At 37.5% G+C, this 18,372-nt stretch overlaps 1 protein-coding gene across 1 annotated transcript in view; it reads right to left on the reverse strand.

Annotated features, from left to right (window-relative positions):
- Positions 1-18,372, reverse strand: part of STK32B (serine/threonine kinase 32B) — a 154,357-nt gene that overhangs the window by 117,382 nt on the left and 18,603 nt on the right. The window contains exons 2-3 of the mRNA XM_086889185.1: positions 9,447-9,502; positions 1,709-1,860 (exon numbers count right to left, since the gene is read on the reverse strand). Coding sequence (XP_086745311.1) covers positions 1,709-1,860; positions 9,447-9,502 — 208 coding nt within the window. The remainder of the gene's footprint in view (positions 1-1,708; positions 1,861-9,446; positions 9,503-18,372) is intronic.

Below are 18,372 nucleotides of genomic sequence, written 5' to 3' on the forward strand. Positions count from 1 at the left end.
TGCTCAACTACAACCACTGCAAGAGACATCAAATATAAAAAATTGCTAGTGCACTGAAGCATCTTGAATAGTGTCCTATTTGCCTGAAATGTTTTGTAATTCTAAAGTACTACATTTCTCTTTCATTTTCTGCGTTTCTCATATACACGTATAATGTTTGAGTCTCCATATCCTGTGACGGTATCTTAGAAGCGTAGGAAGGATCAAAGCCATCATGATGCCTAATACATTTTAAGGTATTGCTTATTTGAAGTTTAATCTTTGGCATGGAAAAAAAAATGAGAAATAATATTTATCATCTGATTATAACTCAGTAATGGGAATCTAGCATTCTTTTTTTCACAATAAATATTTGATCTTCAGTCTTTCAGCACTGTTATGTTTATCTCTCAGATCACATTAACCTATGACTGTTTCTGTGCAGTGTCTGTTTACATGGTGGAAACTTCCACACCTCCTGGTAAAGAACAAAAGTTAGTGGGATTTCAAAAAAGGTAGATAAATACATAACAGAGAACTCCACAGGCTCCTAAGCACAGACATACCATATCTTTGGTAAAGAAATCCCAAGACTACAGCTTGCTGGAACCTTGGAAAATATACTGGGAAAGTTTTGTATTACAGTCACAATGACGTATTTTACTTTAAGCCTTCAACAGGGTATTAGATTAGGTCAGATCATTCACACCAAGTGAAGAACACATATGTATGTATATAATTAGGTCCTTTTGGACCTAATTTAGAATCAATTTTGGGTTCAAATGCTTTCTGTTATGACAGAGTGCAATTGTGTTAAAACTGTGTTCACTCAATACAGGACACAGTTTGGCTTTTAATTTATGAAAGGTGCTACCCTGGCACCAGGAGTCAGCTAAGGGATGGGTAGAACACTGTAGGTTAGGCAGTGACCTCAAGTAAGACAGCTAAAACTCACCAAACACAAGATCAATGTGCATTGTAACCATCTTCAGCCAATCAAGCTATTCACAAACTGAATAATTTTCATATTGTAAAAGGTTTATGTCCCCTCCACCTTTTTATTTTCTGATGATTCAGGTCATTAGATAAGGAGGAAAACTCTGCATCCCATGACTACTATCACTACAAAAGCCAGCAAGTATTGTAAGCCACACTACATAAGAGCCAGTAAATATTGTAAGCTGGTGGTGTAGTTGAAGCTAGTCATTGCTTGACCAGCATTTTCTCCTACTCATATATGACCAAAAGATTCAGTGGCTAGCATGGAGAACGTAAGGGAAATTCCAGTTGACAAAAAGGCACTTTTCTGTTGTCCTGTGACAATAATTTTTAGAATGTAATCGAGTTTTGAATTTTCTCTGAATAAAATCAAATAAAAAAATTAAATTAATGATTTGGTTTGATATTCCACAGCTTTATGCGAGATGCTTTGTCCAAATATTGTCAAAAATAAATGGGACAGGACAACACATTTCCACACACTTGCAACAATTTGGAGAGAAATCAAACCAGAAATTACCAGATGAATTTGATGTTTAAATATTCCAATTAAAAAAGACACCTCAAAAATACTAATGAAAAATAAAACTCCCTGCAAAACCTAATACCTTTTACAAAGGAGGTCACTAAAAATCTTTTCTTCTTTTCAGCTTTCCAGCCTTCTTTTCTCTGAACTGTTTCAGCAACAAGGAGAAAATGAGTCATGAGAGCATTTTAAAGATTTTCTTACCACAGATTGACTAGGAAGGGATGCTCCAGGCCTTGCATTATCTGCAGCTCCCGGAAAACATTGCGAACTTCATCTCTCTCAATGCACTTCTGTTTATTCATATACTTCATGGCATACATTTTCTTGGTGTCTCTCTTCTGTACAATGCACACCTAATTGGCAGCAAAGTAAAAGAAAAATTTTGACACCTTGAGACAGTGAATTCAGTTGTGACTCTGGAAAAAAAAGGAGTCTTTGATGGTATTTCAATAATTCAGATCTGGATACCACAGCTGAATAAGACCTTTAGTAAGTTCACTTCACAGCTCTGCAGGATTCTTTGTAATATATTGTAATTAAAAATTAACAAAAAAACAACTCAACCCTGCATAAGAAGAAATAGGGACATACAAAAATAACATAACTTTCAGAAGTTACATGGTAAAGCTGAGAAGATTATGTTGCAATGGCTGAAATCACAGGTTATTTAATTAATCAGAGAAATTACTGCCTTCTGCCTAGGAAAATGCGCTGTCATTGCCTTCAATCCCACAAATCAATATTCACATCTTGATTACTGCATAAGCCTTGCCTGTGTTCCCAAGGCTCAATATTTCATCTATAATATCAGAATTATGCTCCCTTAATTATTGTTGAAAAGAAAAAGAATTTTCATACAGATATTCATCATAATGCTTCTGAATTCACAAGAGACCATTACAATGTTTAGTCTCTGGCAGTAAACTTCTATGCTTTTAATATATCTTTTTTTTTTTTTTTTTAATAAAAAGTCAAATAATGTAAAGGCATGAAGAAAACCTTAGTCAAGAAAACTCCCATGGGAAGTCTGGATTGTCTTCTGTCATGGTATTTTACCTTGAGAATGGAGAGCGTCACAAGCAAAATGTCTGGTTTAGATATCCCAGGTCTGTAGTGTCTGAGAATCCAGGTATTCTGCATTCACTTGGTGTGGGCATTACTTTTTTATTTGCATATTTAAATACATACAAACACAAACATTTGTATATTTAAATACATACAAAACCATACACGTTCCCATACTATGCACACAAAAAAATAATTAATTAATTAATTCACAGTAAGAGATGAGATTACAACATGATGGCAACCAAAGAGAACTCCTTTGTGTCTGAGTTTAAGGAACTTATGTGCCCAATATTTAGGAGCAATCAGGAGTAACTAAGGCAACTTCCCACAGCTGAAACTGTAGAGGGCTGGTAAGGTCAGACCACGTTTATTTCTCTGAAACTCTATTTTTGTGAAGTGTGTCCTTGAGCACAAATCTACTCCAAATACAGGAGTTCATAGAGTATCTTTAACCTCTAATGATTAATCAGGGTTTCTAATTACCTTTCCTAAGACCAGGAGACGTTCCACTATTAAGGAAAACACAGACAGTGACACTTTATTTTGAGCCCATCAGTGCTGCACAATGGTGAGTACTGAAGTCTTGTTTCATTTTTCACCTTGGACTGTTATGAAAAATCTGGATATTGTTGATACCCTTAAGATAACAAAATGTTCACACTTACATGGAAATAACCCTCGCTGTGGAACCATGAGGAATTGTGTTTGGCCTTTTGGAGGAAGAAAAAGTATCAAGTGGGATAGAGCTGAAACTGAGTGGGAAAAGAAGGGATGGAAATTAATTGTTCAAGCTCCCACAGGTCCATCAAAATCATAAGCAGAATTTTCAGGGACAAATCCTAACATCCTGTCTTAGAATATGTGGAGACGCCAATTTAGCAAGTCACATTATAAAGTACAACATTTGGGGATTTTAGCTCAGAAACAAAGTCCAGAAATTCAGTCGTGTACATTAGTTTCCATCATGATTTTCATGTACAACTTGGCCAAGAGTTAGGTGTTTGCAGAAGGCTCCTAATCCGTTACATTAAAAGCCTCCCTATTGAAGGATTAACTTGAGAGACTGCTGGGAGCACGGAGTTTTACTCAGCTGAGAATTACAAGTTTGACCAATGTGGCAAACCAAGATCATATGCAGCACCAAAATATGTAATGTAAACCTATTTTGAAACACTGCTGGGACTCCAGAAGGCACTCAGTTCTCTTACCTGGCAGTAAAGACAAGGGTGTTCAGCACGGCTGAAACAGACCTTCTGTTGTTGGTAGAAGCTTGCCTAACACACAGCTTCAAAGCAGAATGATAGTAAACATTTTCTAGCAACGTGTACCTACGCAAATCCTTTAACATGGTTACAAAACCAATAGGATTTTAATGAATATAATGAAGCCACTTCCTAATAAAAATCAGAAAACATGACCTGCATCCATGTTGATGTTATTGTGAAAAGTGCCTGACATTGCTATGACAGCACTGGATGATAGTGGAGATCCTCCCTGGCACTTCTACCTGCTGACTGTCAGCTCTTCTCCTGAGCAGGACATCAATGGACTGAAACTTTCCAGTAATGCAGGAAAGGAAAAACCCTCAAGCTCTTCTCACATGTACAGTCTTAATGGGAAATGTTTAAGTTGGGGGGTTTTTTGTTCCAAAGGAGCAATTTTAAAATAGGGATAAACAGGTGCTCTGGCTCCTCAACAAAAAAAAAAAAAAAAAAAATCTGTGATGACTCATTATGATGCAAGTCTGTACAGAATTGCCTTATTTACATGTATCAGTATGGAAGCCTCTCACACGCACACTCTTTCCATTTTTCTGTGAATATCATTTTCCAAAGGCCAGACAGTGTGATGATTCAGAGCAAATATGTGTTCTGAGCTCAACTATCCAGCTTCATAGTCAGCTGAGAGGGACACTGGCCATGTCCACATAAGGTAGGGGACTATCTCTGTACCTGGAATGGTTTCTCTCTAACATCCCCTAAAGAGACTGTAGATTACCAATTTGGATATAGGCATCTGTGTTGTACATGTTTAAAGGTAGGCATTATGAACCCCATTCATTTTCTCTGGAATGGTATAGTGCTATTTTTAAAAACCTCTTGTGAAAATATTTGCTTTCTGAAGAGGTTTTTATTTTAAACATATCTTAGTTGTTATCACAGGGTGGTGTCTTTTGTTATTTCTGGTGGAAGGTAACAATGAACTGCCTTAAAACCTACCAGGTTAGAAGCAATTTGACCAGAGTATCTTGGAGAAACTTTCCCTCAGAATCTGGGGAAGGAAGATTACATTTGTAGGGCTAAGCTTCATTTTTCAAGAGCAGCATGTGCTGTGGCTCACTTCTGAACTACCTTCTTGGATTGCCTCTGATTTCACATGTGAAAAATAGAGAAGTTTGCTGAAGGAAGCTGCATGATGTGTTGGCTGAGCAACCACGAGTAGCTTTAACAAAGTTCTTCCCAGAGCAGAAGATGGTGATGGCTGGAATATCAGACTTGGTGCAAAACACAGATTTCCCCTATTTCCCACTAGAAGAGACTTAGAGCTGCTATGTGCATGCTCTGGAAAGAGCAGGGTGCACTTAGACTCAATTTTGTTCTGAATTTAGCACAGGAGTACTTAGACCTCTCAGACTGCCACAAGATGTGGTTTCACAGCAGGTGATAAAAGAGGAGAAATGCAAACCCACAGCCAGAGGAGCCTGTGCACAAGGGCACTGCTAGGTGGGGAGTGGAAGCTGGGGCACACACTCATCATGCTCCTGTGTGACACTTTGCATCTCACGTCAGTAGATGAGATGGGGCAGCTACAGCTGCCAGGAGCACGGCACAGGGGCTGTGCCACTGCACGGGCAGAAGCACTCACCACAACACAAGACAGAAATCAGATACACTCCAGATGGGAATTGATGAACCTGCTGTTGAGCATCTGCCTGAAATACTGCCCCCTTGACTGCCCATGTACTCTGAAAAACTAGTTCTTAGTCTTAGCCTACAAGAAGAGCTGGAAAGATTTACACAAAGAGTCTGCAGAATGGATATCATAGGCTGCCAGGGGATTTCCTTTAAATAGGGAGATTCATTCCCAGATTCCCCTGAGCAAAGCATGACATCTGGAGCAGCTGAAGCATCTGCTTAGTATCCTTTCATATTAACTCAAGCTAAAAAACAGGATGTTATACTGTCAAACAATATTAATATTCTGCAGTTGTGTGTTATGTTGCTTTTAGGATAGAAGCATATTTTTTCTGAAATATTTTGCATATTATTTACTAAAGTACCCTCAATCAGTGCAGACATGATTCTGGGCTTCCATCTGGTTTACACCACTGTAATTTCATTTACTTTATCACAGGAAGTCACTGTTTTATACAACCAAATTAATCAGAACTAAGCCTTGTGTCTCAGCATCTTAGACAAACAGGAAAGAGTTTGTACATTGAAATTATAATTTGAATTTAAGGAGGTCAGATTGTTTAATATAACTACTCCCACAAAGAGAGAAGTCAGAGAAAATTGGTACTATAATATCTCTGAGAACCAGTTGTTACACCTGAATACAAATTATTTTGCAGCGGTAACCTGCAATTACATGGTTATTGTTGCAGTAAAGGACAATGAGAATTTTTCAATTTCAATCCTCTTTGGTTTTGTACTTATTGGATGATCTTCAAATACATAATTTTTTTTTTAATATTTTGTTTGAGAAGAGTGATAGCTCTACATCTTACAACATGGAAAAAAATAGCCAGATTAAGCAGGAGACAGCGCTTCTAACTTATCACGTGCCTCTGTCTCTACTGTCTGCCCTCGCTAAGGAGCCCTCACCCTTTCACATTATACAGGAAAATAAAACAAGCCTCCACTCTTCTTCACAGCACTCAGGGAGCTGGTGAATGTTTCTATGATATTTCTAGAAATATCTAATTTTCTTACAGGTTTATGTGAGTGTGGCTCTTGTGAACCCGCTTTGGGGAATCTGTATTGGTGAAAATAGAGTTGCATGATCCTCAGGGAACATGCTTAAAGAATGAGATCCCTCTAAACTTAAATCCTTATTTTGCAGTTGTCAAATGCAACGAGAAAGTCCTTGGTGTAACAGGTTTCTTTTTCCCAGATGAGTACAGAAAAACAATCACCTTGTTTTTCCTTCCATGAGCAAGGGGAAGAAAGAAGCCCATTTTAAAATGACCTATTATAACATAGCCAAAAGCACAACATGGTAAATCAGTCACCATTTCAAATGTCTGTCTCTGTGAGTCAGTCTTGCCTTTATTGTTCATTTAGTAGCCTAGTTGCTGGCAACTTTTCCTATTATTGTCCTTCTGGAAGTACCTGGCAGCAGAAAATGTCAAAAAAGGATGCAAGACTGTTAATCTCTATTGCAGGGTGTTTACTGCTCGGGGTCTGTTGTGCTCTAGCATCTTGCAACGTATAAAACCATGTTCAGTATCACGCTTTCCTAAAACTGCCTGCTTCCTTTATGGCCCCTCTGTGGCCTTTTCTGTTTTCTGAGAGCAATAGGATGTTTTAAGACATGCTCTATTTTTTTATTTTATTGCTCTTGGTACAATATCTCCGTCTCTCTCTCTATATATTTCTTAAATTACTCTGGTTGCTACAGCAACCTTAGGGCTCTGCAGGATATTGCTGCAGGAGGTATCTGCCATGGCAGAGCCTCTGTGCTCAGCTCGCTCCTGTGCACAGAGCTCAAGGTGATGCTCAGCACCTCAGCTCCTCCACTGGGGCTGCCTGCCCCAGCACCTGTGATCTGTTCCCCCAGCTGGCTTTGTCTTTGGCATTTTCAATTCTCAGTCCCAACTTTTGCTGTCACAGGAATTCCTGGGCCATTTGGTATCAAGTACTTTGTATCTCAAGTGCCTGTCTTTTCTGAGAAGCGGCTCCCAGCTTTCAGCTGCTGCCTCTGTACCCAGTTCTTAGGGACACCTTAAGAGCAGGTGCAGTCTCGTAGACCCTGTTGCATATTTTTCAGGAAAAGATACACCACAGCAGTTCTCAGGAAATGCATCTTCTTCAGGAGAGAAGAGAAACCACAAGCATGCTCTTTTTTCTGGAAATGAAGGGGCTCACTTCAAAGGTGTCCTTTGAGAATTCAGATTGCTCCTTGTTAAGGGACAGATAAAGGAGGTGAGGTGGGAGCCAGGTGAGACCATCACAGCCACAGCTCCCGTGTAAGCTGCCAGTTCTTTTGTTCAAGCTAAGTGGCTGGCAAGCTGTGGCAGAATGTGTGTGGCCACGGAGCAGTTGCACTCCTGGGCACATGCAGACTTCCCTGGGGTATTATCTGTGCAGGCAGACACTGGCACAGCCCTGCTGCATTATCTGCTGCAGAACAAAAGAGGCACAGAGCAGGACAGGGATCAGTGCTACCCAAGCCAGGTGCAGGGCACTACTCAAAAAGACTTTCTGGCTCCAGTGACCTTGCTTTGCTTTAAAGGTAGCTCTTTGCTTATGCTTTGGTCTTCATAAATAACAGGAAATTGTTTGTTTGTTTGTTTGTTTGTTTCTTTCTTTCTTTCTTTCTTTCTTGAAGACTTTTAATCTAGTTATGCTTAGCATATTCCAGCTACTAGTGATTCCACAGTGATACATTGTAGGAAGGCAGGTTAGAAATTCTTATGAAACAAGTTTTATTTGTATATTAAAAATTTGTTAAAAAAAATCAGAAGTAGACAATGTGAAACCAAAAATGCTGAACTCTGATCTAAATAGCTGTTCCTTTGTGAGGGTCAGTATGATTTGGACATCTTTAATTTTTTTTTTCCTGTATATAACTTGCACTCTTGGACCTTAATTTAGTTTGATATGGTGTTCCACCTCTGTACTGTTATAATAAACAATCACAGATCGCTGCTGTTCTGATTTTAAGGGTGTTTTAAGCACCCTTTTTCCCAAGCAGCATGTACTCCTATTGACCTCAAAGACAATTTCTGCTGAAAACTACTGAACTGAATAAGGACCATGCCATGAAGGACCATGCTGTTCTGCAAGAAGTATTTCTGGCCTCTCTAAAATTAAAGTCATTGTTCTGCATGGAGGCCAAGAACCAGCAAAATCCTTTGTGTGCTCTTAATGCATGGTTACAGAGTGCCTCACCAGCACTGAGCTGGCATGTGCTCAGGAATCACTGAAATCAAGATCTAGACAGCTGCTGTTTGATCAGTCACCCAATCAAGTGCCAGTTATATTTCACCTTCAGATCTATTCCTGTGAGAAATGGTTTCTATTATTTTTAAAATATTATTTTCTCTGACTTGGTATTTGTATTATATGTGGCTATGTGGCTTTGTATTATAAATTTAAAACCTTGTTATAATCACTATTATAGGAAAGAAAGGTTGTCTACTCAAGTGTAAACAAACCATTAATCTTCTCTGCTTCAGAAAAATCCTGTTGAATTGAACAAACATTTACTCAATGATCATAATTATATTGTATGTCAGTTTACACAGTCCCAAGAGGATTTATTCTATGTAAAGTGCCTTTAAAATACTGCAATTATTTTAAAGATACAAATAATGTCAGAGATTTAAGAACAACATCACTTTAGTGGATTGTCTAAAGAAGTAGTCTGCTCCTACCTTTTTGTTCATTTTTGTTTCTAGGACTGATTTCTAAATTCTGCAAATCTCCATTTGGGATAATTAATTATTATAAGTTTTGCTCAATTAATTTTAGTGAATAGATTATAATGGAAATATTCTAATGAATCGACAGTTCATACTTTTGTTCAGTTGTCCTTAAGAAGGAAAACGCTACAAAACTTCTGCTCTTTGACCATAATCAAACCAGAAAAACACAAAAGTATTCCCTATTAGAAATTTAACTGCTAAAAATAAGTTGATTCTTACCTTTCCAAAACTCCCTTTCCCAATAGCCCGCAATATTTGAAAGTGGTCAAAGTTAACTGCAAAATAAAGGAGAGAAGAAAAGGAAAAATTTGTAGTGTGCTAAGTCAGAATCAGAAATCAGATAAGAGAATAAATTATTGTGTGTCCAACTAATGTCTTTTTACCACATGGAATTCCATTTTTTCTCTTAAAACACCAAATATACTTAATAGCTAATAAAGAGGAAGTTTGCTTTAGAATATGCTGCTTTCATTTTGTTCATAAATGAACATAAATGAACAAAAGGACCAATGCCTTCAGTGCCTAGTATCTCCAAAAATAAATATATCTTTGTCTTAACCAAGTAACAAGACAAAAGTTAGCATTATGCAGCCATTAGCAAAAACTGGTCAGCATTTTCCAGAAATACTGAGATCTATTAAAAGGACACTGAATAATTCAGGTAACACCCTTTACCTGCAGATACCTGATAAAACATGGTTAGTACTTTTACAGTACCCACTCCTCAGCATAATTCCCCTATTTTGTTACAGTGATGGAAGCTTGTCCCATGATGAGATAGTATGATCAGCCTTAGCAAAGTTTTCCACCTTAATGCAATTCATAATGCTAATGTTGTAAGACTATGCCATAATTTTAGCATGTTTGTTTTGAGAGATTGCATTTTAGGTTGGCAGTAGAATGGATTTACTTGCACTTCAGGATAAATCTGACAGCACAGCCTGCTCTAGACACTGAAGTGCTTTGCTGGGAGGTAAGTGAGATTTCATTTCTCAGAAATGCCATTTTTATTGGTGCTACATGAGTTTAAACACAGCATGACCTTCAAATCTTCATTGGTGTATCTGGTGGTTTTAAAACAAAATCAAACATCCTGAACAAAATTGATGCAAAGTCGCTGAAATACAAACATGACAATGTGTGATACAGTTTTTACAGTCACTTCTCAGAAAAGAATCACACTTAGAAGTAAATTCAGTGAACCAGAGATTACAAAGTTCAGTGCAACCTAACAGGATTTGTTTTAAATTAAAACTTTCTCATGTTCCTGGCTTTGACCATGGACCTTCATCTATGATGTAACACTGATGTAACAATAACTAGCAAATTTGTGGAGGCAGATTGTCACTAGAAAAATCATAGGACCACAGAATGGTTTGGGTTGGAAAGGACCTTAAGGATTAACTTAAGTGCCCCCCTGCCATGGGCAGGGACACTTTTCCCTAGACCAGTTTCTCAAAGCCCCATCCAACCTGGCCTTGAGTGCTTCCAGGGTTGGGGCATCCACAGCTTCTCTGGGAAACCTGTGCCATGCCCACCCGAAAATGGGTAACCAGAACAAATATAACAAAAATGTCATTCACATTCAGATGAAGGAGAAAACTCATAATACTTTAAATTCTACAAAATAATAATAACTATTTCTGATAAATAAATAAATAAAAATAATTCTATACAACTCTATAAAACTCATACTTTAAATATTTGCCAAAAAAGTTACCCATCTCAAGCTCTGCTTTGCATAGCAAGTTGAAAGGTTGATAGCTATCAAACCTTTAAAAAGGGTTAGTATCTTACTTTCTCTGTTGCAATAATATCTCATTTACACGATTAACACCACGAAGCATTTGTTTATTTATGCTTGCTTATACTGCCTTCAAGGAAACAAGGTTGCTCCTTTCATTAGTGCTGTATAGCAACCAAGTTCCTGCTAATTGCTGGAGACAAATCAAGCCCAGAGCTGAGAGCTGAGAGCAGCAGACTCTGTTCTACAGGAAAAAAAGATGGTGAATATAGCAGCTTTAGAATTTGGATACTGAAATAAAAATGCATAACCTTGCAAAGGATTTATAACCTGCTTGGAAACTGAAAACTGGGAAAAAAGAATTTGATCTGAATCCTGTACGAGTTAGGGTTGCCCAGATATCTGATTGTCTGTCAGCAACCTGCAGCTGGGGTCTCTGCTGAGAGCTTTTACCAGTGGGGCACTCTTGTAGTTCTTGCTGGCCAGTACTGGTCTGATGAACAAGATAGTCAGTTTAGCAAAACCCCTTTCCACATAACTTACATCCACTTAAATCCCGTTCCCAGCAGTCATCCCTCCCAGTGCATGACTGAGCTGTATAAGATAACCCTTAATTTAGGAAGGAATTCAATGCAGTGTTGAAAATATCCTAAACAACGTGTTAATCTCATAAATTTCTTTGATAGGAAAAAATAATCCAAAAATTCAGCACAGCATGCTGGTGGTTTCTATGTCACTCCTCTGTTTTCAAACTTTCTCATGTTTCCTGCTTATTTTGCTAAATTTTTAACAAGCATGTTCCTTAAAAAAAGCTTATTTTGAAATTATTCTTTACCTTGCAGTCATTCAGCTCAGTCCAGTTGCCAAAACAAGTGAAATATTGTTGAGACAGTCCATAATTACCTCAATTTGAGTCAAGCCACATTTCAGTAATACTCAGCTATATTATATTCTGAAATCTGGCATGTTTTGAAATACATCAATTTGAAGAATGATTTTGTTTTTGTAAAACTAAGATAAACCATTTATCTGCAGCTATGAAAAGGATATTTTTTATTGTCCATATAACTTCTATTTCTCTGAACTTCCATTTATCCTGTGTTTATTGCTTTGAATGACTAGAACAAGTTAATTTTTTAATTAGATTATTTGTAAAGTGGACTTCCATAAGAATGAAATTATTAAATGAGGCACTAGACCATGGAGCTGAAGATGGATTACTAGTAAGATAAATAAGTGGTTAAAATCACAGCCACAACAATTGATCAAGTTTGCTTAATTTCTATGTCTGACTTGAATAGAAAGTGGGATGTTACATTTTCATATCTTCATTAAGAAAAAAGGGATTATTGGTTTTCTGTAGCTAACAGTCCCATGAGCCTTATTTAAATTGGTGTACAATGATTGTAATACATTTTTTGCAAGAGAAAATAAAGCCAATTTTAAATGACTGAGGAAATATGTAAACATGTCTGAGCCTGCATCTAAAATGAGCAAGGCTTGCATCCACTGTGGTCCTCTGGAAAGGGATAATTCACTAAAGTGAGACAACTCAGTCTCTTTTGATCATTCAAACATACTGACAACATTGCAGATTCACAAACTGAGGAATTCCTTCTTTGGGATATAAGGAAATAATAAAAAATGGGCTACCTTGCAGGTGAGACTAATACCAAATTCACTGAGTAACAATCAAGCAACAATCCCATCTAGAACTGAGCAGCCCCTCCCTGACAAGAGTGAAGGGTTGAGCTAAATTCACTGCCACCTTGGTACTGCATCAGCCATACAACTCAGGTGTTTTCCTCAGATGTTTTTCATCTCACACTCTCAAAATTTTGGGCTAATTTTGTTCATCTCAAATTTCTTTTTCACATTCTCTATGTGCTTTTTTGTCCTTTCTGGTGAAAATTGCCAAAATATCACCACTAACTCTGAGAATTACAGCTCATCATGACCTCTGTCATTTCCAATGTTGAAAATATCAAGTTCAGACACTGCCATTTCCTCTGTGCAACAAGGACATCAGGAGTATTAAATTCTTGTCCTCCAAAACATGGCATGTCTAGTTCTTGTGGTGCCTGGTGTTGTAGCTAATGAGATTTGTCTAGTGCAAAGCCCCACTGAGATAATGGTGTGGCTGGCAGAAGGACATTTTCTTCAGTATCAGCAATATGACTATTACTCTTTTGAAAATAGCTTTCTTTACTCAAGAGAAAATACTTCAGTTCTCAAAAGAATACTTTCTTTGACTCAAGAGGAAAAAAAATATTTTCCAACTCTTTGAACACTTCTTTCATTTTGTTACGACACCATACTTTGGAGGTCTTACACATTGTCACTGAATTTGAGTATAAGAATGTAAACTATTTTCAGAAAACAAATTTGTTTGTATTCAGGTAATTTTTCATACAAATAAACCCACTGAATGGAACTTATTAACAACACTGTGAGAGGTTTTCTTTCCAGTTTCTTTGATTTCCATCAATTTGGAAAAATTAAGTATAATTTCCCCTTCCTCACCTCCCTCCTTCATCCCTTAAAATGTCATCATTAATTGAAAACTAAGAAGGAATATGGAATAAACCAGATATTTTGCTAAAAGACAAAATAGATCAGCATTTATGACATCTGTTTCATTTTACAGTATTAGAGCAATAGATGCCTGTTAATTTCAGCAGTGTGTTGTATGTATACATATAAATATTTTATTTTGTTACTTTTCATTTAGTCATACTCAGATAAACCTTAAATTCATTCCATTGCACAGATTCAACTCTCTATTAACAACTTTTAGTGCAAGCATACCTTTCTTGGATTAGAATCATATTTTCAAATTAGCCCCAACGTAGAGCATTTGCCAGTAGTTTGATCTTGAACAAATAAGAGCCAGATGATGGTAATGGGGTGCACATCTGAACTAAAGGTTTCATCCTGCTTGCAGGAAAAGCAAAAAAATGTGGTCCTAACCATTACAGATACTTGTTCAAATATATTAGTGTACTCAAAAACTATCAGGAATATCTACAAGGATGGTGGTTTGTGACTGAGTTATACACAGGAGCAGCTCTGCTGCCACAGTCTTCTCATGTGAGCTCAGATGAGTGCTCCAATATCTTCTGCTGCTGTCTATAGAAAAATGAATCTTTACATCTCCAGGCAGCTGTAAAATTAGGTATAGGAAGTACCTCAGAGCTCAGACACACAAGTAATTGGGAGAGCAGTAAGAGCCAATTCAAGTAACAGTTCTTTATAAAAGCACCATGAAGACTGAAAGCCATTTTTAAAGTGTGAGGAATCCACACCACTGTGGAAGTGGAGGTACAGAAATCAGCAGACTGATTCAAACCTCACACATCATTTCATGGCAGAGCTGAGACCAGAACCCAGCTTCAACTTCATACCACACCTTCTCATGCGTGTCTTCCAAACTGCATGAGCCCTGATGGAGAAGATATTTGGTATAAAACTTTCTAATGAAAGATAAAATTAATATTTCTTGTTCCACTGCTCCCTGAGGAAAAGTATACTTTGGGGAAAATATTCACATCACAGACCTGGGTTTTTACAAGCACACTGCAGAAACACTGGATAGTTTCAGTGGAAATGCCTATTTTTTTTTTTAAATCAGCACTATATGCATAATGATATATGTTAAAACAATGAAGTATTTTATATGCATTATTCGCAAATACTATGTTTACTTGAACCAAAAAACCCAAAGAAGTTACATCAAGAACATACCATTATGTGTTTGATTTGTGATCTCACAAAGGAATATAACATTTTTACCCTTTCACTTGCAGTTTTACTGTTCAAACTATTGTCATGTTGCACATCATTTGTTCAAGTGTAAATTACATTTAGCTAAAGAAGCAATATGAATATTGGGTGGATTCTAGGTAGAGCTGACATCTGTTTTCTCACTGCAGCTGAGGAATATTAACTGTATGTGTACGGTATCAGTCCAAATGCGCTCAATAGCTTTTGTTTCTCCTAGCGAAAATATCCAATTGGACATGGCCAAGGCACAGGCATACACATGCTTTGCAGAATGAAAAATACAGTAGAGGCCTTTCTGGAAGAATCTGATAAACTAAATACAGACTCTCCTTCCCTGGCTGATTCCTACTGATGTACTCGGGTTGTCTGGGAGTAGCCAAAACCAGAACATGAGCACTGAGGCATTACGGGGTGTACAGTAAAGCCACATTTTTAATACAATGAGCTTTTCAACACATCAAGTGTCATTCTCACTGATCTCAAGAGAAAAAAGAAACAAGGAGATATGATGTGGCCATTAGCCAAGAAAGTAGATTTTTATTTAAGCCTGAGCCTGGTCTTGCAGGTCTGTTTCGGGGTGGCTTCATGCTTCCTGTTTCTGTGAATCAGGAAAACAGAATAATAATTCAATCAAATCTCCTTCTTGATTTGGCCTGTATGGCTTGATCTGAGACTCACTGGATAACAAAGCCATTAGGATTTCAAACTAGTTCTGCAGTCTTTCTACTTTCTATGTCTGTCTCAGATGCTCCAGCCTTTTCCAGGGCCACAGGCCCCAGGCTGCTCTGACAGAACCTCAGTAGATCTTAGCAGCCATCAGGTCTTGTTAAAATTGTTGCTGTCCTTCCACACAAAACACACAGGATGGGTAAACAAGTATACACAGTCATTTATGTTCAATACTAATAATAAAGTCCCCTGCTTGAATGGACATAGATAGGACAAACATTAACAGTGCCTAAAAATTAAATTAAGGGTCATAAAATGGTTTGGGTAGTCGTAAGGAGTCACAGTTCATCATGCTCTGTTCATGGTAAGTGCATTAGTGAAGAAAGACACTGCTTAAATTAAGGAAGAAATTAATTTCTGCTGACAGAATTATAAACCCAGGCATGTCTTTGAAGTTAAAAAAGAGTACAAATCTGCATAGCTTCATAGGTTTCTGAGTAAAATGGGGCATTACTATACATTATTTGACTGGGAAACTCAATAATTAGAAAGAGATACACAACCAAAAAGAAGTTTCAGAGCTGGTTTTATCTCACTAATGATGAATCATGATGTTTCCAATCATATTTAGGGGTTTGTATTTAAATTGCATTACAATGTCTCAATTCTTCATGATTAATGAGTGTTTTAGTCTCAATATAAACTGATTATGTTAATATGTTTTTATAATTATTCAGGCTTTATTTGCAATTAGAAAGATCTTAAGATCTTTGTGTGCAAAACAAATTTTATTTAAAATTCAGCTACTTTTGTTTTGAACTTTACAATGCATTTTAATCTGATCATGTTTGCATACTTCACTCTCTTCAGTCAAAGTGAAATGTTTCTGTATCATCAAAAGACTTTCGTTTCAGCACTCTTGACTGGTCCAAAGCGTTTTTTTCTCAGCATCTCAGTTCTGTGTTTCACTTCCTTGTGAAGCCAGGATGGGATCTTTGGCTGCACCTCCCTTCCACAGGTGTCCTCAGCTCCTGCACGACCTGTGCCTTGCTCCCTCCGAGCTGGTGGCCACGGCAGGTGGAAACAGGTGCAAGGTGTGGATCTGCAGAATCAGATTCCAGAACCCTTGAAGAAGTGTCACACCACAGAAATGTAGTGCAGCTTTGAACTGGGCCAGAAGGAAATCTGAAAAGGTAAACTTGGATTCCGCTCAAACTTTCAAAACCAGTTTTGTTTTCCCAGCATAAGGCTCAATTTTTGTCAAGGAAAATAACAGAATTTTAATTTGGCAACAAGTTTAATTATCCATTAAAATTGTTTTCAGAGGAAAAATCTGTTTAAAAAAAAAAAAAAGGAAGCAGGGTGACAGAGTTCCTTGTTATCTTCCATCTCTGTCACGTTTCAAACAAGACAAAGGGGAAGCGACTTTTTCCCTTATTAAAATGGGGGGAAAAATCTCAGTACCAGCCTGTTGGAAAACTGGAGATGTGATTTTATTTATACCTCTCTTATTTCTATATTCTATAAATAAATAGCTGATACTGTAGATAAAAGAGTGGGCTAAAGAACATCTGCTGTGATGCATTACAGACATTCTGATTTCCTTATGTCAATCCTCCCACAAGGCACTGCTTTACATGCAATTTAGCTCCACATTTGATGAAATTCACAGAATATTTAGACCATGCATGGTTTGTTCATCCAAAGCAGTGGCAGCATCATGGGGTTCTATGCTGTAATTAGTGAAATCCACCTCACATCACATTGTTAAAATGAGTGGGGTTTTCCCTAAATGGCTGGGGAATTTTCTGAATGTGTTAGTTAAAACGAATACTGGAAAGAACTAAAACAGCCCATCCTTTTTCAAAAAAAATCTATAAAAACAGACTAGAAGAATTTGGTGAATCAGCTAATAATTTACGCTCTTACAGAACAGGCATGTGTTGCCACAGCCAGCAGTAAAATTGAAATTCTTAAGAAAATTAGCATTTGAAAGTAACCAAGCTGCTAAGTAAAAAAGATCTTAGTACTTATTCTCCAAACTCTTCTTCCTTGTTAGTCCTGTAAAAGAAAATAATTGTATTTCTAGTGCTATTCTATAAAAGCTGAAAAAAAAAATTTAAAAAAAGATGAGATTTTGAGATTTTCAATTCACAAGGAAACTGTGACTCCTTGATAAAAAGGAATCTGTTTGAAGCCAGGATCAAATGAAAATTCTCTCCACAGCTGCTTATACCTACCCCCAGTAAGACAAATTTTAATGATACTGCCATTAAATATTCTGAAAAATGTATCAGGCAGCTACCTGAAGCCTGTAAAACTAAGTTTGCTCCCTAGACAAGTAGAACAGACTGCAAATCATTACAGCTTTTCTGTGAAGGAAGTTTAAACTGAAAGTCCATCCCACAATCTCCTTGTCTGGGAAATTGGAGTCTATCACCAAACCAAAAATCAAGGAAAGACATCTGATGCTTTTAGGGATGAGGGTGTCAACTTGAGTGGTCCACTGGGAGGGATTTGTCTGCCAGAGACTGAAGTCAGAGCCTCACAGCTGTAAACTGCACTGGGATTTTGGTCTAAGAACACAATCATCGGTTTTTTGCCTAAAGTCTCCTGAAAGACTGTGGTAGCCCTAGTAAGGGCTTGACCAGAAGCACCAGTGACTCCAGGCATTGCTGTTATTGTTGTCCTGTGGAAAAACAAAAAATTCTCATTCTGTGGAAGGTGTGGGGATGTATAGCTGCCACTTTTCTCCACATGAATTTTGACACAGATTGGATAAAATTAACTATTCTTTCTGAAGGACTGAGCACAAATAGGTGTTTACCAGCAAAGATTAATTGCACAGATTGGAACAGGTCTTGTGGCTGTATCTCTCTCCCACAGTGTTTCCTGGGAGCATTAGATTATAAAATAAAGTTGATTTTCTTATCTTTATGCCTCCTTAAA

Source organism: Cyanistes caeruleus, chromosome 5 (assembly GCF_971803275.1).
Source record: "Cyanistes caeruleus chromosome 5, bCyaCae1.hap1.1, whole genome shotgun sequence".
Classification (NCBI taxonomy): domain Eukaryota; kingdom Metazoa; phylum Chordata; class Aves; order Passeriformes; family Paridae; genus Cyanistes; species Cyanistes caeruleus.